The 23,876-nt window shown below is 39.0% G+C and overlaps 1 protein-coding gene across 1 annotated transcript; it reads right to left on the bottom strand.

Moving 5' to 3' along the window:
* Positions 1-7,535: 7,535 nt before the first annotated feature.
* GDPD1 (glycerophosphodiester phosphodiesterase domain containing 1) lies at positions 7,536-19,384 on the bottom strand. Its single transcript, XM_009633938.2, has 9 exons — positions 19,347-19,384; positions 15,032-15,167; positions 14,290-14,335; positions 12,964-13,082; positions 12,230-12,319; positions 11,060-11,193; positions 10,326-10,385; positions 9,395-9,446; positions 7,536-8,811 (listed from the first exon to the last, which is right to left on the bottom strand). The coding sequence occupies exons 1-9, from the start codon at positions 19,361-19,363 to the stop codon at positions 8,689-8,691; spliced, it is 777 nt and encodes a 258-aa protein (XP_009632233.1). The 5' UTR covers positions 19,364-19,384; the 3' UTR covers positions 7,536-8,688.
* Between the last annotated feature and the right edge of the window lie 4,492 nt (positions 19,385-23,876).

The raw sequence follows: 23,876 nt of genomic DNA on the forward strand, positions 1-23,876 counted from the left end.
GCACTGCTGTGCATCCGGCTGCGCGGGGGGCACCGCACCAGCCCTGCCGCAGCGCGCCAGGGCTCCGGCCCGGGGCAACCCCCAACCCCGACGGGCAAAATTTCATGAAAGTGGCCAGTTTTGGTTGCACAAAGCTACGCCCCACCCGCGCCCCCGTTCATTGGCAGAAGGTCTGTAATTACCGCTCCCCAGCCCGCAGTGCAAGGGCTGGGAAATCCTTGGGACAGGCCAGGCGGAGGCAGGAGGGCTGCGGGGCTGGGGGAAGCGTCGTCACTTTCTAATAGACTGCATTTGATTTCTGCCTTTAACTGCCAAAGCAATTAGTCCACATTAAGTAAACATAAGGTAATTATTGCTGCCTGCTTTACACCGAGCCGCAGCACGCTCTGACGGCATTGGCCTTCCCAGACCGCTAATGAACTTCCACCACCATTAACGCGACTTCTTAAACACGTCATAGGACCGTAATTGGCACGCGGACTAATTGCCAGGGATGATATCCTGTATTTCTCCTGGAAATCCCGATTAGCTTCATCCCACTGCTTACCACGATTTTTTTCAGTGGTCATCTTGGCGATCTTGGACCCAAATACCGGTGCGGAGCTGGTATGTACGTACGCATGTATACACGCATATGGCAGCGCACCACGCACCCAGCTGAGCCAAAAAACCAGTGCGAGGGCAAAATGAGATGCAATCACCTCCGAGCACCGTAATTAAGAGACAAACAGCATGCAGCTCCGACCGAGTCAAGCTGGAGGCTTCTTACCGTGTGTTTTTTTAGTTTCAGCTCACGACAGCACACGCGTGGCACACCACTTCGTGAGCGCCGCCGACGGTAATTCATCACTGTATAAAGTACAGGTTTAATGAGTGGTTTATATCTGTCCTTTTCTCACATCAAGGGATAAAAGTTACAGACCTTATTAGCTGAAATAGATTTGCTTTATGAGCTTATTCTCGTTCTAATGTTCTACTGCTTTAGCAAATTCTTAAGGATATTTTAAGCAATTCTCCAGTAATTGGTAATTATAGGTAACTGCAAGGGCAGTGTTCTTGTCCCATATGTAAATATACAGACTCTAAAACACTGAGTAAGGGGCAATACAAGGTAATATTCCTATTAGTTGTGATAGACTCTTTTTATTTTTTATCTTTTTATTACACATGGGTAGAAAAATAACCTCGTGATAGAAAGTAAATACAGTTTTCTTCCACACAAGCAAAACACACCCCTCTGATCGCATTACTAAAATGCATGCCAGCGAGCTAAGGGATTCTACAGACCAGATTTTAAAGCACAGAATGACAATTTTTTCCCCCCATAAGCTAGTGGTACTACCAAGTACAATTTATGCTATCAACGAACCTTCAAGCACCCGGGTAGTTCCTAGCTACTAAATGCATTCAAATGAAGAAGGAAATTGCCGTGTTATCTTTAGGCTGCCACAAGAGCAACGGGAGCCTACCTGAAGGCTTACTTCAAGCTGCTTCTTTTCTCTAGATAACCTCCTTCCTCCTCAAGCCAGCAGCAAGAGCTAACACATCAGCTTTTTAGACCATCTCACCAGGGCTAAATGGAGCTGTATTTAACAGACCTAGACAAGTTATGTGCAGGAAGCGGTGAAAAAATGTGCTCGAACTTTAAAATCACCAAGAGTTCGGAAAAGTAACCACAAGTACCCAGAGTTGAAAGCATCAGCAAAATAAATTTACACATCATGAGGAGGCTGCTGCGCAACAGCAAATAAGGTTTCAGGTTTTTTCCCACCCAAAAGTGAGCTGCGCAGCAGGATTTTCAGTTTGCTAATAAAAATGTATTATTATTTACAAGAACATCAAGATTCTTTTTATATATATATATACACACACACACACAAAGCATGCTCTTGTAATGAACTTGCCTTAGGATGGTGGTTAATTGGAGTTAGTGATGTAAGTTCAGCATCACCATGGAAATCTGGGTGTTCTCACTGCTCTGAAGTCACAGAAAAAGACCATAAAAACCCCTACGATTTCTTCTTTATGTGCTAATCCCCATGACTTATGAAAACTGTAAACATTTTAGGTGTAACAGTGCTTCATTAGAAGCATTTCACTCTGAAAAATAAAACGCTGTTTGGGTCCTAGTTACCTTCTCAGTGAACCTTAAAGTCACATTTTCATGTTTGATTCTGCATTACAGTGTTTGACTGCAAGTTTTGGGAGCACAGCTTAAATTTATTAATTTAAAAAAATCTGAATTTTGGATCTAACCTATTTGCAGCTGGTATTCCTGGCCTTGTAATCAATCCACCTCACCTAATACTGCCTTTCTTCTTTATCTGCAAAATGGGGATACTTCAAACTGTTTCAGAGACATCAGGAAACAACATCTTCAAGTATTCCAGATCAAAAGGTGCTTTCATCTATGAATTGCAGTAGGGCTTTTTCCCCCACTTGCAGCATCACTATTTTCAGTCCAACAACCAAACAGCAAGTGTTCCCCAGTGCTTCATCTTGTCCCCCCAAATCACCAAGGTACCAGACAGTGAAGCTGTAAAACCCTCAGCATCCACCGCGTGATCTTCCCATAGCAATATTCTGCATTTTACAGTGATAAGCTAAGACCATCTGTAAATCCACTGTCCAGCTTAACTAGCCCCAGAACCGTGGCAAAAACTCAGAATCTGTAACTGAACGAGCACCTACTTTTAATCCAGCTCTGCACTGCACCACCTCTCACTGCTGGGAAGAGCTGCGTTCGGAGGGACAGAGCTCTACCAAAAATCTGCAGAAATTCACAGGGCTATGGCGGCCTCCTGCGGCAGGAGGGAGGAGGACGGGCAGGGACCGGCCCAGCAGGCGTTCTGCTTTTGCTAAGGTTTTGTGGCTTTTGTTTTCTCCAGGCTTTCAGTAGGGCATTTCACGAAGCCAGGAAAACAATCCATTCTCCATGCCCGCAGGGAATTCCAGGGACAAACCAGGCTCTCTTGAGATTTCTACCAACACCAATGATCTCACTTGCCAATGCAGAAAAGCATATCCTGAAAGCACATGAAAATAGAATTACAGAATCATTTGCTTGGAAAAGACCTTTAGGATCATGGAGCCCAACCGTACCTCAAGCTGTGCTCAAGCCTTCTTGCTTTGGATAAACAGGGTTAAGTTCTTCCGAATATTCTGTTTGAGTACCAAGTCTTAGTACTGCATATTTATGATGGGTTACATTATTCGTAGACAATTACTTTCCATGTTAAAATAAATGTGAATATTCATTAATGCTTCCCAATTCCCTATTGTCGTTTACTATCCATTTAGAATGTGTAGTAAGAAATAAAATACTGCCCAGAGCAATCTGGGAAATCCTCTCATCAGCCTGCCAAACTCCTTTATAAGTTACTAAATACTGAAACATACTAAAAACTCATTTCACCTCTCTTACCTAATATGAAGCCTCGAGGCTTTAAAATTACACTTGACCTTAAAACCTAGTATTTAATGTAGTTTAATGGAAATCCTGGAAGAAAGCTGGGAATTTACCTCTAGGACTAGAGGAAACGTTAATCTGCTTATCATCAGAAAAAGAACATAGGTATCAGAGCGCCATATTTATAGCAAACTATCACCCGACACAGGACAACATAGCACTGACCAGGAACTTGCTACAGGTCGAGTACCTGTTAATAGGAACATATTCAGAACATCGCTAGAGTGCTGTGCCCAGCTCAGCAGCAGACACCTGTCGATTGCCAAAGCCTTTCCATACCAACTCATTGATCACAACCTTTTGCGTAAGTCTTCCACAAAAGCGAGCAAGTACAAGACTCGCTGTTTGTGGGATAGGGTGATTAGATCTAAAGTGTCCTTAGGACATGACAGAAAGGTATTTTTGGATAATTCAAGGGCCACAGTAAGGTCGTTTTTTAAATTAAGTCTAAATGATCAGATATTTACCATTTCAACTGAGACTGTGATTATTAACCAAGTGAAAAAAAGCCTATCAAGTCCTTTTACAATGCAGGCTCTCACTTCAATCTCAGGCCAGCTCCTCTGCTACCATATCTTATACGCACAGATAACCCAACGCTTTCATTTCCCCCATTCAATTCAGATACGATGTACATACGTAGACAGGATACGATATCCTCCACATCTGCGAACTGCCACATTCTGTAATTAAACTGATGAGCCTGATTATACGTCAGAGCTGACGTCCAGACCCAGGCTACACAAGATAATTTTGTCAGTGTTTTCAGAGCCTGACCCATCATATTATAAATGTGCACATACAATCTTATAACGCTGCCAGAATCGGGCCATCAATCATTAAATTGGATAAACACAAAACAGTATAACTTAAAAAAAAAAAAAAAAAGACAGACATGTCCCCCAACCAAAACCCCTAATATTTATTTAGGCATGTGTTACTGTGCTTAGGAATTAAGGATCATGATTTCTAAAAATAAATAATTAGAAAGCAGCTCTGATGCGGACAGCTTTTTTTTTTTTTTTTACTTTTGAAAATGGCTATCCAAAAACTAGTGTATGTAATACTACTCAAAATATTATTAAAATAAGAAGCATTTCTTGGCTCATTTCACCTTGCTGTTTTCACCCACACAGAACTACAGACTCCATTTTAAAGGTGCTATAATCCTAGACAAGTAGGCACAATTTACCAGTTCTTTACATTGAAAGATGCTGATGCCAAGAACATATACACAGAATCAGCTCTCCTGGCATGCCGTTATAGTTAAGACACTCGGGATCTTCATCCTTGTTTCCCCCCCACCATTACTACACAAGACCTCTACTTCAAGCTGAGTAAGAGAGTAACATTTCAAGAGTTCAGTATTTAATCTGTAGACCTTCCCACTCTTCTTCCATCTTAAATTTTGATTGGACTTTTCCAATCAAAGGTGCACAGACCTTTGGAAGCAATGAAGCAACAGTATGACTGCGTTGTTGAACCAGCAGAATTCTCTATGCTGTTTTCTAGCATCCAGCATGGAGACCACTTCTGATCACATTTATCTAGTACTGTTGATCAAGTTCATCTTCTACCGTTTCTATCTTAAAATAAATTATAGGAAAATCAAATTGGAAGTGACTTTAACAGTTTTACTTAAAAGTTCATTTGCACATGGAGAAGGCAGGCTTAAGTCCTCTGCAGGCTTCATTTAACTGCATGTAGTTGCAGGTACTATGATTACTGCATCAGAAAAACAGTGTCATTGCCAAAAATTTCTTCGCAGTTCAGAGTACGTAAGATACCCCCTGCTTTTCAGCAACCCTATCCACATAAAAAGATAACTGTGAAAAGTTCAATGTTTACTACACTATAAATACCATGATCTCAGAAATTATACTTTTAGGCAAAGAAGGCACAAGTAATAAATATTTAGTTTTAGATCTTTTATGAGCAAAGATGTTTTAATGTGTCACATTTCAAGAGCATGAATCTTTCTTTACAAGAAAAGAAAAAAATCACTTCATAGATTTGGAGCTACAGAGGTCCACAAGACTTTCTGCAAATTAACAGTGCATGGAATACATGCTTCATACATAAAATATTTTGCAATAGGATTGAGAACACAGTAAGTGTTAAACAGTATCTAGAGTTAAAAGTACCTGAAAAGAATCTCTCCTTGGAGAGAGAGATTAATTGAACATCCTCCTGGACAGCTGTGCAAGTTCTCCACAAATACTTTTCTGTACAAATGGTTTAAAAATCACACAGCAAGTTCTGGAATATTCAAAACAATGATTTGATAGAACAAACATTCTATAGTTACCTCAATTCCATATTATTTTGTTACCACAGTTATCATGGCCCAAGCCCTGTGCGTTGGTGCTGGGATTCATGGCCTCATCCATGCAACATTATCTGTCTCAAGAGATCAAACTTTAGCCCTTGTACTAAAGCCCAAATGAGTGACTGAGTAAATTCTTATAAATGCTTTTCTGGCACTGAACCCCTTCCCTCCCATATAAATAACTTGACTCATTCAAATGTCAGATATTAAGTAGCAGACTTATCAAAGAGAGGTCATGTATAAACAGCACAGTCAAAAGCTACATCAGATGTAGGAAGACTAGTAGCTGAAAAACATGTTCAGCATCTTTGAGGGCTGAAGTTTCCAACACCACTGCTAAAGAGGAAAAAGACTAAAATGAAATTTAAAAATTCAGTTTGTCATTTCAGTAACTGTGTTTTGTCATTCTATACAGAATAAAGTTAAAATAGTTTATTTGTGCAGTGATGAGGGAAACTTGACAAAGAAACTAAGTCATCATCCCTCCCTTCAGAGATCAAGTCCAGAAATCAAGTATTTTAAACGTAGCTTTTCCTAGCAAAAAAAAAAAAAAAAAAAAAAAAAAAAGTTTTAAGGTCTAAGTGCTATTTGGTAGCATTGCCTAAAACCAGAATTATATTTGCGTCGTAACATAGGTGTGCGTGGTTTGGAAATTCAATAGCAATAAAATTGAGGTGAAGAAAACCACACTGCACAAAAACTACCTGGAGCTACACACTGGCTAGTAAACCAAATTAAGACAGAAAGGGTGGAAGTTTTTCATTTACCTACTCAGCTGCATATGTAGCGTATTCTATAACTATTCTGTGACTACTAGAAAGCAGGCAGAACAATGACTGGACTGATTATTGCAAGTTACCTGACCAGACATAACTGGTCTGAAAGGGAAACAAGAAGCTTCACACCTAATATATCATTTCATCCTTTTTCCTATGAACAATTAGGAAGTTCCTATGAACAGTTAGGAAGTTCCATTTTCCTCCCTTCCATTCAATGAGCAACAAACCTGATTAAATTAAGAGGAAATTGATTCTACAGCCATCTTAACCAGGCAGATAATTAGAAGGACACTATTAACTCCTTTGCCACCATGATCACATGTTCACTTAAATCGTAAATGCCGTTATTTCTTCCACTTCATCCAGGTAGAAGTGTTCCTCAGAAAGGAATTCTAATGCAGAAACAAATATTATCCATCCAGATGGACTTGACATTCTAATGCTGACAGCCTACTGACAGACATAATGAAACAGCAAAGATGCTCCACAATTACAAGAATGGCACAGCAGCCAGTGGAGTGAAACAAGAGCCCTTCCAAATCTGAGCTAGCAAGGGAAAAAAAGTTACTTAATTTAAAAGTTTTTATAACAGTGAGTATACCTTGCAGTAAATATACTCTTGCACCTGGCTACTATATTTATTAAGATCCATAATTTTCACATGAAGTTCCTTCAAGAAGTAGATGCTATCGCTAAACAATAGTTTTGTTCCAGCAGTATCTGATGATCAAATGACTGAGCTTTATACATGTCATTATGCATAATTAAGCTACAGTAATCAAATTTTTCTGAAAACCCCTACTACTAACATGACAACACCAAAGCACGCAGGCATTGCAGGCTCAAATTTGTTTGACACACGTGTAGCACCTGTTCACAACGACAGAACAGCATGTAAGCTTCCTGAAATACCTTCCTATCTAACCCCATTCCATCAGATGTGGGGTTTCCTGGCTTTTTCCAGTAAAGTTACTTCCATGTCTATGCGCATAAACTTAATGAATATTCAACGTACTTTTGTGGAGAGAGGGGACTAAAATTTACACACATCCTAGACTGACACTTGCTCCTTTTCTAAGTATGCATATAAATCTCCTTTGGGTGCATTCATTTAGCAGGTACATTTTAATTTGTTCCTGAAACTCCTGACCAAACTGAAGTCTTCTTTGGTCCCTCACCCTAAAACCAACTTCCCATTCATTAAGCCAACAGATATTAGAACTACAAATGTGCAAAAGACTTCTAAAACATTGGCTTCCTTTGTGAAAAGACTATTTCAAAATAAGTGTAATTGTAATAAGTGCAATCTTCCTTTCTGGAAAGCTAGCTACTGCCATGCCATGGTAGCCTGACAGGCAGAGCAGAACCAGGGGCAAACCTAGATCCTTGCAGTGGAACTCGGCACCAAACCCAGAACCTGGCTTAAATGCGGTATTTAGGCCTTGGCCAATAAGTCACAGTATTACCATCACATCAGAAAGGGGTCTAAATACAGTTACAACTCAAGCTCAATATTCTCGTCAGTAAAAATAATTGAGTAAATCTATACTGACCGAGTGAGTTAATGTTGGTAAAAAAGTGACTGCCTCTACTGACTACACTTCACAGGCTAAACTATCTGGCTAGCCACAGAATCTGCTTTTGATTTCTCCTGTGCGTTGGTTTTCTTTTTTGCCCTACAAGTTATCTGAAAACTAAAAGCAGCACGAGAAATACATACACACAGGGTATGCCTTCAGAAATTCTTTCGTTTCTGCCCACTAGAATATAACTGGAATAACTGACACACCTTGACAGCTGCTTAGGAACACTTGTGACAGGTATGATAACGCTTATTATCTACAGGTATTCTATCCAGCAACTTTCTTCCTAGTCATCACTATTTATGAAGTGCACTGTTGCTAAATGAGCTATTTACAAATGTAAACTATGTAATTAAAGTTTTAAAATAAATAGACAACCTTTATATTAGGTAGCAACTTGACAACAAGGTAATAGATCATCCAATAACATCTTTCAAACAAAATTATCTGCTGCTCCATTTTTTTTTTTTTATGAGGAAAATCCTTGGCTCACAATCTATTCTGCAAGAACTTCCTTGGTTTTCTTCTTTACACTGGATAATTGCGTAAAAACTCCTTAAGTTTTGTTGGATAGTCTGTCATCACTCCAGTTGCTCCAAGGTCAAATGCCCTCTTGTATTCTTGTTCTTCATTCAGTACCCAAATATACACCTATGAGACAGGATAGAGAGACAAATTATTACAGGAAATACTCACATTCAAATAAAAAAGGTGCCTTTCGATCTAAATCGTTTCATGTGAGAGAGATGATGCCACATGTATTTCAAACGATAAATGATTACACTGTGATGCCAAAAACATATACAGAAACGTATCCAACTTCTTCCTCCGAACCCTCTAAAAGGGAGCATTTTCTAGTGGTGACTCTGACTCCATTCCATTGCCTGAGACTTCAGGTATTTCCAAAAGTCAAAATATTATTTTGTGAAAAGCCCCAAATAGGCAAGCAGTTTAGCAGATTTTGTAGGCTTCAGTTTGAAGTGGGGAAAAAAATAATCTTAAAGGGATTTAAATTAAAGAGTCTTTTTCCAAGCATACAATTCTTCCTTTGCAACTACAGAACTGCAAATATAACAGCATAAGCTATTGCTCAGGAACCAAATAGCAACATATAATCCTAGCAACACAACAGAACGTGTTGCAGAGAATGTGAACCCATCTTAAGGCTGTATCTGGCTGGTTCAAATTCTCGCTAGGTTAAAGGCCCATTTCCTTTAGCTTTGCCACACTGTACCTGAATGCCCCGAGCAGTGAGGTGGTCAAAAAGTGCTTTTCGCATTAGCAATCTGCAGAAAGATAGATAGATATTATTTAAGAACTTGAAGTACGTATAAAGTTTTCAATGCCTATTGATGTTCTGTAATAAATTTTCCATAGAGCATTTAGATTTGGTGTTTTCCGCAAGAAAGTGATAATTACAGAAAACTTTTAGTTCAACCAACTCAAGACTGGTTAACACAGATACCCAGCAATTTGCAGTAGCTATAGATATTTGTATCAGCTTTTCTGAAGATCAAATCCAGCAGATTCCTCCTTCATCACATACCCTGTTCATGATCCTACCCTGTACCATGTCCGATGAATCAATCCCTTTGCTTTCATAGGAGATTTTATCTTTCACACCAGAAGACGTGAAAACTCTACTGGCCACTCAAGAAATCAAAATACCAGATGCCAGACACAGAAGCAAGAGCCAATAGACACTATTGCAACCATGTTCAACCTCTGAAAGCACGTGACTATGCTTCCTCTGAAGCACAGATATTCTTCAAATGCAAAGTGTTCCATGTAAACCAAACGGTATCTCCTCTGCCAATGTTATGAAACAGTCACAATCCCATGAAATGTGAAGCCGCATTCTGAATCTACTTGCATGCTAATTAACCGAACACACTTAACGACAGAAACTAAATAGACTAAATTGGAATAATGCCCACTGTTACTGCACCTCAGTATGTTTCAGCATATGAAAAATAAAAGCATACAGGAACACCTACATGAGATTTGAATATGATTTATGCTGCACTGAGAAAAAAAGCCAGAAGGACCTGAAAAGAATTACAACATGACAAGTAGCTATAGCAATAGCTAGTCTTAGTTGCTTGTGCCAACCGTTAATATATAGGCAAAATATAAATAAAAATGTAATAAGATAAAAATCTTACGCATCAGCTAGCCAGATAATAAATTTCTGGCTTCTTGTCATCTTCTGTGGTTCTTTCAGCCTGTTAAGGAAGAGGAAACAAAAAATTACCAGAGCACAGATTAAAATATTATTTGAGATGTTCCTGCAAAAGGAACATAAAGAATTAATCTTGCAGTTTCTCAAATTAGCACAGTAATTTCACTAAGACAGTGACTTAGAATCGGGTTACACAAGAGAAATGTGCAACATTTAAGAGAAGCAGCAGAGACGGGTATTCAGCAGCATTTGGAGTAAAGTATGAGAAACAAAGGGGTCGTGAAATCTCATATCCACCCTATTACTGATTTGCCTCTTGGCCTTATTCAGACTAATTTGTTCTCAAGAAAGAGGGAGAAAAGTGCAAGAATTAGTAACACGTAGCAGTGCTGTACAAATAACTATCCAGACGGCATCAGCACAAGCTGCATTGTAAAGGCAGCTGCGTGAAGGTGGTACTTACAGGAGATGCTGTAAACAGGTTATACACAGGCACCCCACAGTAACAACTGAGTAACTCAGAGCTGGCTAGAGACAGGTTAAATACAGAGGAGCAGAAGATTCGCACAGCTGTCTCTTAGGAATATACAAAAGTGCCTAAACTAACAAGTATCCTCAGCCCAAGGATACGAACTAAACCAATGCTCAAGCCAGCATTATCATTCACTTGTTTTACTATCATTTCAGGGCAGCACCCACTGATGGACTATAACTTACTTGAGGATGATTGAAGGCATGGGAATTTCCAAGAATTCTTCCTTGAAAGGAATGAATGGCAGCAGACCAGTGTAGAACAGGCCAAGAAGCAGGAGGACACGTTGCAAACAGAAGATGATGGGAATGTCAGCATTCTGCAGGAACCAGGAAAGAAAGATTCTAAATTATCTTGGTAGATTGTTGAGTCTGCTGCAATTAAATGTACTCATCAATGCGTGCCAACTGTTTATGATATGCCTGCCACTGAGTTTAAATTACTCTTTCTGATAGCCTGTAATCCAAGCAGTTCTATACAATTTGAAGGGACATTGGGACCTGAAAAGGTAAAGTTTCACCAGTCACAGTACTCCTTTTGTTACCTGCCTTTATCATCTTTCCAGACTGCATGACATTATGCAGCATTTTTGTCTTAGACTAGTATTACCATGAAGGACAAGTTGTGCTTTAGCACAGGACTTGTTTCAGTTTGATATCACATCAACTCACTGCACAACACATTTTTAAAGATGGCGGTTTATAAACCAAAAATCTTTGGGCATTTATGCTATGAAAATGAACAAATATAACTGCTGCTCAGGCAGGAAATGTTCTGATTTATCTGTGCAGGACAAGACACCAATACCTGTACTCTCAGTGCAATCACTCATTTCACTCAGGTGCATAACTCCCTCAGACTAAGTACAATTTTAATTTAATCCTAAATTGTACAATTCCTCAGCACAAAAAGGAAAAGACTCTATAGCCATAAACCAGCTTTATACCAATATAACTGTATCAACTAGTGACCACATCCATTATTTTCATAAAAAGAAACACACAATAAGCAGTCCTTAGAAAAATTGCTTTTGTACCAGATGAGTGATGTACAAAACAGGCTCTAAGAGTTCCTGGCATAAAATTGTTAACACCCTATATTTTACAGAAAAAGAAGAAAACATGATTAAGCTTAATTCATCAGGTATTTTACTGCAGAGTATACAGGTGTTAACAGTGCTTGATTTATTGTAACAGTGTAGTAAGCAGAATGCAATCTAAGTGCAGAATTTCTCATCGCATCTGAAAGTCTGGCATAGCTGGCTAGATCTTGATTTACGGAGTGCTTTTCTGTACATTTTGTCACCACACAGTAACAAGTAGGCAAGAACGAAGCTTAGCTGAACCCATTCTTACCTCCTTAAGACACTTTGATACAACCTCGTAATTGGCATTCCCCCATACTGTCAAATGCTCTCGCTTATAGTGACTCACCAGCTCTGAAACCTGCAATATAGAAAAAGCAGAACCCTAACATGTATTCATTGAAAATGATGTGCAGAGTTATTTAACCGAAACTCTACTTCTTACTTTTCAACTACGTAAATCATTACAGAAAAGATAGTTCTTCTATATTCTCTCTCCCATCTTAAGATGACTGTGCTGATTTGACTGGAAAGAAACAAGTGTTCAGGTCAACAAATAAAAAGACCATTATACCTACAAAATCCCCTAGATCATTTAAGAAAACGAGATGAAAAAAATAGTATCTGATGGAAAGCAGATTTCCTTTTCTGTAAGGAACACTCATCTTTTCACTGACATGTTTTTATGATGCTTTGGTGGGCAACAGTCTATAAGACGACCCTTCATATGTAGTACAAGCCAAACGTGCAGCAGTGTAGCATCAGTTTCATGCCAAGATAAAGGGTCAGTAAAGAGCTGTTTGCTGAATATCTTGCACAAGATCACTTCTCTGTCTTCCATATTACCTCATACACGGGGCAATATCTAATACGTGAAGGATGAAGCAGTCCATGAACACAGAGTTCAGTGTCACAGACTGCTAGCAACTCCAAGAAACTTTTCTTTTGGAATTCCAACGCCATTACAAGACATTCAGTGTCAGTTCAGCGTAGATTTCCATGTACCTTTTTGATCAACACGTTGTTGTTCACTTTGATGTCAATGTTGACAGGAGTTTCTGGAAATGCCTCAAACACCTCTTTCAGGAGTGGAATGCGGTTGTCTTTTCCCTCACACTGGCATTCTGGGGAAACAAGAAAGTTGTCACCACTGTGATCATTTTTAATACACCACAGATAAAAGCTGAGATGTCAGAGCACTTATTGTCTTAAGATTAAAAAAAAAAATACATAGTTCCTAGAATTAGCACACTTTTAAACTTAAAAAAAAAAAGATTACTTCAGTCAGATAGTTTAATTATGGCAAGTTCACTTCCATAATGAAAATGCCATGGGCATATTGCACATTTAGGTTTGAACTTCATTAAATTCAGTCATTATTTAGCAACAGTAGGAGTGCAGGCATCGTTAACATCCTGAAATAGCAGACATAGGCTCAGTTACCACATACCAAATGCAATGAGATTAATATGAAACAAGACTAAATAAGAAAACCTTTTCCTTTAGTAAAATTTACTGCAGAAGCATAGTGAGTGAAGGGAACAGAAGGCGAACCCCCCCCCAAATTTTATTCTCTGAAAGTTCTTGTTGCTCTAGGAAATTAACTGAAGGCTCTTGCCATCTCTTTGTATTAGTATGCGTAAAAATAAATAAATAAATAAATAAATAAATATATATATATATACACGTGTGAAAATAACACATCACAGAACTCATCTTGGTGTATGGTAAGTATTTTGCAATTTTGAACAGAAATGTTTAACACAAAATTTGTTTGCTGGGCAATTCAAATATGGAAAGGCTACACAAGACAGTCTGAAAGCCCCCCAAGCTAGCAAACACATCCGATCATTTCTGTTAGCCTTTTCTAGGTGGAAGCGCTCTCTGTTTTAGACTGTATGCTTTATTCAAATTATAGTCCCACGAACCACAGTTCTCACAAGAAAACAGGTTAATCTTTTTCTAGGTTTTCCTCTCTCTTTTCCTCTTCATTTTTCAGAAGAACAAATTTTCAATCAGCACCCTCTGAAGATCTCACCAGGGAACTGGAAAGCAGTTGCAAGAAATAGACAAGCAAACAATTGAAATGTTTACTTGGAAAGTTATCTTGCATCTTAAACTTAATCACTGCCAACTGATATAAAAAAAAAATAAATTTTGGTTTCTAAAGCTAGGATTGTATTTTCCTTTTAAAACTTCTCTTATCAAAATACTGATAGAAGCAAATCCACTTTTCTACTCCCTTTGCCAAAATAAGAATTTGCCACACTACAATAACAGAAAATTAGTTACTGGTACTGTAAATTGAAACAGCAAAGGACAAAACCTTACCCTTCTGAAATGTGACATCCAACTTGTAGAGGTATGGTGGAAGTTCCTTAAAAATAAAGGGAAATGGAACACTAATTCAAATGCAGGGATGCAATCATGACTTTTCTCAAAAAAGACAAAAAAAAAGTATTCGTAAGCCACATAAGTTATCTTTAAAGACAAAAATTGTATTATTTTTTTTAAATCTTCTTAACCAAAAAGTGTTTTAGAAGCACTGTGTTCATTCTTACTTGAACTATTTGGCATTCTTAGACTTTGCGGGTACCTGTAGCTGAGTAAGGCAAAATGTTTCTAGACTCCTGTCTGAAAATTCCAAGAATTCCACTTAAATACCAGATGGAAAGACACTTCTGTAAAACAGGCTTTTGAAACTGTCAACACGGTAGATGAGTCCTACCTGGTTTTCCCATTAAAAAGCTGGTCATACGAGAAGCAGCTTGTTGACTAAGCTTCCTTTGTCATCCGTATGGCAAAACAGGCCCACCTCCAGAAAGCTGTTCATCCAACCTACTATTGGACAGAGTTAATCCCCCTCTGGAAACGTGCCGGTTTCTCCTTCCTTGACTCCATAGGGAGCCTAGTTAACTTTTTTTTTTTTTTAGTAAGACAAGATGAATCCCCTCCTTAGATGTTGGACACTAGACAGACACACGCACACACAACCTTCCTGCCCACCCCAGCCACTCTACAAACAGATTTTTAAACATCATCTAGCACTAATGTTTTTTCTTCTTCAACTTACAGAGTATTTGAGGTCAGATATGTTGACATCAACTCCTGTTGATCTCTTCAGGTTCTCATCATGGGACACAACCACTTGCTCATCTTTCGTCAGGTGACAATCTAGCTCCAACATGTCTGTTCCTATATTAACCGCACTGGAAACAAAGAAGTCTGCCTTGAACCACACATGTTATTTCCTACAGGTCGAAACCTAACACATACATGTTACTCAATTAAACTGATCCCAGTGGAGGTACTTTAGATGCTTTATGATGCAATGAGTCTTCACAATCCTGCTGCAAAGCAAGAAGGAAATAACTCCGCTGTAGTGGGAAAGCTGATGCAAGAATAAACAATGTACCATGAATCAGAGACGGGATTTGAACTCGGGAGCTCTGGCTCCATCTTCCATGGTAATGAAGCAGCATACCTGTTGACTGCAGCCTACCACTCTGGTATTGAGAAACCTACTTCCAGAGCATTGTTTCAGAATTTTGAGTGTGATATTTATTAGTATCAGCACATTTACCACTGGAAGAAGCGAGCTCTCTTAAAAAAGCAATCAATTTTGTGGTAAGCATAAACAACAAATGACAGGGATGTGAAAGCCTTTTTTTACTTGATTTAAGTTAACTGGGAATGGATGGATCAGGAAATAAGCAATGGTGCTTTCAGGCTTTTGGCTTTTTGGGTAGCAAAACTACATTTAAAAAAAATTATTTTAATGAAAAAGTTTTCATTTTAAATTAAAGAAAAGAAACACCCACTCATATTTTTCGAGGAAAAACAGCTATTCCACTCCAATCCGCTGCTTTGAAAAGTTCTAATCGAATCCCAAATCCACTCTATAGAAGCTTAGCTCATAGGAGTAAAGGAAGCAGAAAGTAGTAATAATACTGATGAAAAGCAAGTACAAGAAACCTCACACCAGAACAGAGAAACTAAGCTTTATTCCAGCGAGAAGTGAATTGCTGATTTAATTAGAAAAAATACTCAGAAAGTATCATTCCAGCAGACAGCTAGAAGACCCAGCCTGAAGTCTGAACACTTCCTTCAAAACACTGGGCTGTTCTTTTTACCTACCTACGAACACACGTATTAACATCTGTGAGGACAGTCTATACTGGACCCAAAGCTCTGCGCCTTCAGTTAACGGCCTTTTCCTTAAGAAAAGGACTTTACTGACTGCTGAAGTACAGGCATGCCATAAAACATCCACAAATGCAGTAACAAAACAAAAAATTAGAACATACTCCTGTAAGTGTTAAGACAATTTCTAGTCCAGCTGGGATAATGATCAAGAGGGGGGTTGTCAAATTAAAACCAATTTGTTAACTGTTTTTCAGTGCTGCTAATTAAGAATTAGGAGAGGAACAAAATCCTATTACACATGGAAGATACACAGCCTGTTCTCTGTAATTTTTTCTCCTGAGGAAAAGCATCTCCAAATATGCTGCAGGAGATGTGCCAAATTTCTAGTTCCCATGTAGTACCACGTATTATCATTTAACCAGCAAAGTTTATTAGAAATATTACTGCTTGAGAAAATCAGGACTCATGCTGCATGGAAAAAGGAGAACAACAACTTGCCTTGTTAACAAATTTGAGAATTTGCCAGGCTCTTACTAGCAGCTTGCTGCTAAATAAGCTTCCTTGAAGTGCTGTGTTTTTTCAGCTGGAAATCAGTTTGTTCTGCAGCTCTGTAATAACACATCAAATCTACATTGCTCCAGAGAAGACTCCAGATGTTCTCCAGATTCAGAAGAACGTGTTGGACTTCGATCCAACTGCTCCAGAACTCAAGTTGTAAAGCAGACTCACATTTGCAAATTAGGATGATAGAGCTCTTTCCTTGCGTTTAACTCCAACTGTTTGCAAGTAAAAAGACATACTAGGAAATACATAAGAAAAGCCTTACCTTGGAAACTAAATTCCATTAGGCGAGGCCTAATGTAGCACAGCCTATAGAGTTTATAAATACTAAGCTGACCACGTGCTTTTATTGCTGTAACTACACTGTTTAAAGCTCTCTCTCTAAACCAAGTATGTTCCTAAAAGAAAAGGAAATACAATGAGAAAAACATCTGGAGAGTTCACTTAGCAGCTTCCTGTCAAGACAGTGCTAAAGTACATGGCTGTATTAGGGACAATTAAAATCGTAATTAAATTCTTCTGACATCTTTTATGCCAGATCCCCAAATACTTTTAAGACACTGCAAGTGTCTCTTTTAGCTTATAGTAAGTTATTTTAAAATCTAAAGTCACCACAGAAGCATTTAAATACAGTATAACATGATTACAGCCCCCAAAAATCTATTAGGTATATTACCATGCAAATAAAAAAATACTGCCTTTGGTAAAAAATGCTTATTTGTAAATTAAGCTAGTATAGAACCTGAAATTACCAACGTGGCCTCCCCCCCATATACTTTCTTTATATATTACTAGAATAATTTCTTCATTATCATGCAAAAGAATTAAATATTCTCCAATCACTGTTGAAGTGTAAAAGGCATAAATAAAACTATTTGCTTGTCAATACTTAGGTTACTTTAACAAAGCAAAAACAAGGGGGTAGGTCTTACGTGGCAGACAAGCATTCTCTTCCGGATTCAACTACATCAATGGTCAAATACGCCTGCTTGTCCAAACCTGCAGAAACAGCTCTTGCAGGCACGCCCTATTTGGCTCTATGCAAAATTTGAAGGATTATAAATCAATCAGCTCATGCCAGCCATCCGAGCCAATCCAGCTGATATTTTCACCCCGCACAGATCACCACTTTTCTACACGATTCCTTTTGCTAGCTTACCAGTGGAGATGGGAATGAGTAGATGAGAAAGACAAAGCCATGACCCCCCTCCATGGAGGAAGCCAGAAGAGTTTCTACTGCTTAATGCAAAGTAATTGCTCTGACTCTGCTTTCTGCAGAAGTAACATGCCTTTATTATTCAGCCACGACAATTTCAAAACAAGTACATGAACTTTACTATTGGCAGTTGCGATGAGTTCAAGAAGTGGACCTCACATTTGTTACATTATACTCATAAAATAATTTAAATGGTCCGAAGAGTCTCAGAGAAATGTCTGTATTATCACAAAACATTATTTGCCTCTTGGCACAGTCCTTACTCTAAGTACTACAGTTTAATTCTGGGAATGAAATAAGAATAGGTTACAGTATAACTTTCTTTTTGTAAGAGTCCTATACATATAAAACTAGTATGATACTAAATGAAAATTAAGAAACGGTTAAAAAAAAAAAGCATTTCCCAGAAACTGTGGTAGCAAACTTGAAAAAAGGCAGGCCAGCAGGAAAAAAAACCCACAAAACTATGCTAAGCTTCCATGGAGATAGAAAATAGTGCAGTACTTTCAATAGCACTGTTTGGTTGGGAAAGCTGGCACTCCTCAGTCTGCAAGGAAGTGTGCAAACTGATGAGGCTACTTAGCACAAAGCAAATTAAAAAACCCAAACAAAACCAAGAGAAGCCTACATAATTTGGTCACCGCTCATTGGCAGCTGGAGTTTTAGATATGCTTCTTTTTCAAATGCCTTTGAGAACCTTGTTAGAATTCACTACTCAAATGCTGGAGGCTTAAAAGGCTTTCCAGCACCAACTCCATTTTAAACCCCTAGATAAGAGGCTTTCACACATTCTGCGAACAAAGTACGCGTCTGAAGGGAAAAAACATAACATATTTTAATAGCTTTACAGAGAGTATATTAAAAGTTAGTTAACATTAGGATTTCAGTCACAATAATTCTAGGAGACAAATTATTAAGCTTCCACATAAAGGAGGGAACTGAATACCATGAAACTGTGGAATATCTAAGAGAATTGCTTACAGCCATAATAGAGGCCAACAGATTCAGACTTCCTGAAATTCAGCCTTTTTTGCTAATTAGCATAACGGTATAGGCTATGATCTGAAATATCTTTTGCAAAACATAAATATATCTAGAAAATAACAGTGTATGAAATTAGTTACCAAAATAGCTTTATAATGATAAATTAATGGAAGCAATCGCCATTAAACATGGAAGCAGTATTGTTTCATGTTTTATTAGCTGGCACAGGAGGAATCGGGCCTCAGGATTTTTCTCTCCAATTGCCAGTCTACCACGTTATTGTGTGGTATCCCAACTCCTTGTTGAAATTGGAGTAATGTTAAGTAATCCACAGAAGTCATCCAAAGGAGAGACGACTTTCAGAAACAGGACACTGTACCCCAAACAGCAGAGGGAAGTCCTATCTTTCTTGATTACTTCACTCACTAAAGACAATGAGAACACCACTGATTTTGGCATTATCGGTTCCATTTGTACTCACTGGTGAAAGGCTGCCATCGTGTTTTCCAGGTTCTCTCCAGCACCTGCAAAAATAACAAAAACCAAGACATGTACAAAACTGTTTTCCTCCCCTCAATCCCAGTGGAAATAAATAAAAAATAATGGATTTTAAAATGCACATATTTTGAGGAAATATTTGGAAGAATGAACACAAAGTTAAGAGTCAGAAATCCCTGAGGCTGCTAACCTATTGGGGATGCCCAAGAGACAGGACTTTCTCAAGACAAAACAGTTAAAAAGAAAAAAAAAAAGAAAGAAAGAAAAAAAATAAAAAGAAAGAAAGAAAAAAAAAAAAAAAAAAAAAGGCTGTTATCTTGGATTTCTGTAACACTTTGAATACACAAAGCGAAGTGTTTATTTTACCAGAGGTTGGGTGCCCTGTTTTTGCTTAAAGGTGTTGTATTTAGCTATGACAACACGCTCCACAGACATAGGAACAGTATATGCAAAAAACCTATTTCAGTGTTAGAGGACTAATAAGAGGAAAGGTGACAAGAGGAGGAAAAAAAAAACCCACACCAAACCAAAACACTACCACAAGAAAAAAAAAGTGCCCAAGACTCTCCAAGGCTGATATTCCCTAAACGCATAACCCAGTTGGTGCTTAAAGAGGTGACAACCTCTTTTTTCAGTGCAAGGATACTTCCTGAAACAGCAGAAATCTGTCAATAAAGGTTTATGCCGCTGGCAAAGAGAAGTCTCATACAGCAGGAACGAAACCTGTATCGACTACAGTTAAGAAACGGAAGGACAAGGAAATGAAATTTTCTCTCAGGCAGGAGTAAACTCTGCAACTCTTAAGCCATCATTCTCTACATAAAAATCTTTGAAAATCAGCCTGGTCAGGGAATGGAGAAGGTTGTGTCTTCTCCCTCCCTCAGAAAATAGGAAATATTACATACTGAAAACAACTTCAGCAAGATACACGTACTGATGAGGGTATCTATGCAAATTTTACCTACTCTGACAGTGATGAATGACAGACTTTGTAAACAACAATTACAAAAGTTTCAATTAAGGCCTTGCCTATTAACAAGACCTTACCAAGTACATACTTATCTAAGCCTGTGTTTAGTTACTTAATTGAAGCAGCACAATTCTATGCATGCGTAACTAGCCATTTAAAATTGTTGTTATCAGGTTAGCTTGCATTGGTAAGTTTGCAAAATGAAAGACTTAACTGACTTTGAGCCATAATGACAAAATCTGCATGATTAAACATAAACCACTACAGTAAGTCCACAGCAGCTTCTGTGATTAGACATTCACTAATATTTTACAGAATTTGATTGCAGAACTAGGAATAGGCTGAGTGGCAGAAGTGACCAAGGGATAGAGGAGAACACGAGAATCTCATCGTGTATTTCTGATGACTGCCTAACAGATGGGAAAAACTTGCAGAGTAGCTAGATGATTAGTTATATGTTAACTGCAATAAAAATTGAGGGTTTAGATAACTTATCAGCTGTGACAATACAGCCCATGCATCCTGAATAGTAAGAGGGGCAGGGGGGGAAACTAAGTCGGTCTTCAATTTGTGAACAGAACAACCGTATCCTAACATTCCTGGGCAGAAATTTCTAAAAATAAAACTTTGAATGACTGATCTAACAAGTCACATGTTACAGAGGTAGGTATGGTGAGTCAAACCACTTGGTAACAAAACGCCTGACTTGTAGCGTTTTGGGGAAAGGAGGAAAAAAAGTTGAGAGATCAGCTGAAACAGGAATTCTACATCAGCAACATGGCTTTCACAAACCACACTCAGAAAAGGGAACTACAACTACAAAAGTGATTTGATGTACTAAATCATTTTCCCTCTTTAAAAATGAAAAGGCTGGGCTGACTGAAGGACTTCTGATGTTTACTGAAACACACCTCCAGATTCACGTATCATCCATTTGCGTTGTGAACTCCATGCATTTCCCATGCAGAAATTACCTTCCCCAGCATGCTTTCGCACCCTGTGAGCCAAAATGGCCACATCCAAACATTACGGTTGCATGCTCTAAATTGGAAAGCACCACCTTGGGACAAGAGGGAGTCAATGTCAAGCACTGGCTTGAGAGAAGACCCTTAAAAGTTCTGTTGTTTTGGGTTTCCCCTCCCCAACATAAGCAAAGCAGCACGTTAGGAAGAATGTTGCCAGCAGGTCAAAGGAGGTGATTGCTGGCCCCTACTCAGCACTGGTGAAACCACATCTGGAGGGCCGTCCCCAGTTCCAGGCTCCAAAGCACAAGACAGACATGGATCTACTGGAACAAGCCCAGAGAAGGGCTGTGAAAATTAAGGGATGAGAGATTCTTGCATACAACGAGAGGCTGAGGGTGCTGGAATCGTTTAGCCTGGATAGAGGGCTCAGGAGGATCTTACCAATATGTATAAATACCGGATGGGAGGGAGTGAAGAAGACTGAGCCAGACTTTTCTCAGTGGTGCCGAGGGAAAGCACAAGAAGCAATTGGAAAAAACTGAAATACAGGAAATTCAGTTTATAAACGTAAGAAAAACACCCTTCTTTTATTGTGAGGGTGATCAAACTCTGGAACAGGCTGCCCAGAGAGGCTGTGGAGCCTCCTCCTCCCTTGGATGTATCCAAAACCTAACTGGACAAGGTCCTGGTCAACCTGGTCTAGTTGCCCCTGCTCCGGTCAGATGAGATGATCTCCAGAGGTCCCTTCCAAACTCAACTATTCTGTGATTCTGTAAAAATCATCATGTTACCCTGTCTCAAAGACCCTGCAATCCAGCCCATGCAGCTGGCATTGATAGGGGACTTCAAGACAGAGCATCAAGACTTAATTATTCATCTCAGAAATGGCCAACTTTAAAAACTATAGAGAGGTGAAGAAATAATCCAGGGATGCTTCCACTGGTGAGCTATAAACAGAGATAAGAAAATCCTTGCATGAAGAAAGAAGCAAAATCAAAACCCGTAGAATTAAAAAAACCTTCACATACAAGGCTTCACCTCAGAGAGGAAAAAGCCAAACACGTTAAGGGTTATCTTCACCTCTGAAGTTAATTGGAGTAATGCAATAGGAAACTTTGACACTGCGTCTAAAGCTACAGCATGACTAAAGCCTGATGAGAACTTAAGTCCCACAGGAATCTGAGTTACAAGATAAATACTACAGAGAGTAAAGAGTAAGCGATCTTCAGTTTCATAATACCCAATGAGCAAAAAGCTGCCGCGATATTAAGGGCTGTACTTCTACCATAGGTGTATTTCACAGTATACACGCGGACGCAGAACAATTTGAAGACCGTGAACTTTGTCTCTGAACGCCTGATGAATAATCCTCCCACTCAGTAAGGCTTTCCTGTTGTTCTAATGCTGCTTAGTGCAACTGGCCGAAACGCTCGCGTTCTAGGCTTACGGCCGTGTATCTTAACTAAGGTCATTGCAAAGAAGTGAGAACAAAAGAAGATTAAGGAGATCATACCAAGTTCCAGCAAAGTCATCTGCAAGTTTTTAATAGCTTGCAAATTAACAAACAAGTAACAATCAAAATTGAGAACCTTTGCTCCTTAAATGAAAATACACGCCTACCAGGAAACGGCTAATATACGCATTCCAAACCAAAAGGTGCATTTTACGCTATACTTAAGACTATAGTTATAAAGAAACTTCATCTGTCTATAAACTAAATGAAAGAAACGCCAAGTAATAAAATCTGTAAGAGATCAGCTCTAGTTTTTATATTTTAGTAATTCAAGGCAGTAGCAGCAGTTAAGGACCATTGGCTAGAACCGCAATCACACACTGCGTAAAACCAGCACTAGATACGATGTTGAGAACTGTTTAAACTCATCATCTGACATATCTCCCACAGAGCTTCAGGAAAAATACTTGCTAGAAAATGAATTGAATGAAGCAGGAGGGCAAAGGGCAGAACTGGGAACTTCATAGAACAGGGAAATACAATGAGCTTTATTTTTTTTTCTCCTCCCAACACTTTGGAAAAGGTAGAAGAAACTTGAAAAACATCTTTTGGCTGTTTTAGATAGAAGCAAGCAGCCTACCCACAAGGCCTTGGCGCAAGGTGTATGGAAGGGACAAGACTCTCAAAATGGGATGGGTTTTACCACGGCACTGAACCATTAACTGTCTCCAACAGCAAGGGGAGCAAGAGCAAGAGTCACAGCAAAGCACATTGGTTCTGAAACCAGAAACCAAAGCAGACAGACAGTGAAGGGGGAGGAAGACTGATCTTTTGTACCTGAGCTAAGCAACAGTCAGCCGCCTCTCTCATTAGGAAGAGAAATACCGTAACACTGAATCATTAGGAGGAAACGAAAGAAAAAAAATATATATATATATGTTTGAGAGAGAAACCATCACGATCGGAACCCACGTAAAACAAGCTGATTTCGGCTGACGCGTTCTGAGTTCGGAGATTAATTCAGCTTTGAAATCAAGCACCGGTCAGCAGGTGGCACCTAAAATTAGGCTGCGTGAAGAAGGTTTAAAGGGAGCCCGCTGCGAGCGACGGGCACCGCGGCAGCAG

This window comes from Egretta garzetta, unplaced genomic scaffold (assembly GCF_000687185.1).
Source record: "Egretta garzetta isolate BGI_Z169 unplaced genomic scaffold, ASM68718v1 scaffold112, whole genome shotgun sequence".
Taxonomy (NCBI): domain Eukaryota; kingdom Metazoa; phylum Chordata; class Aves; order Pelecaniformes; family Ardeidae; genus Egretta; species Egretta garzetta.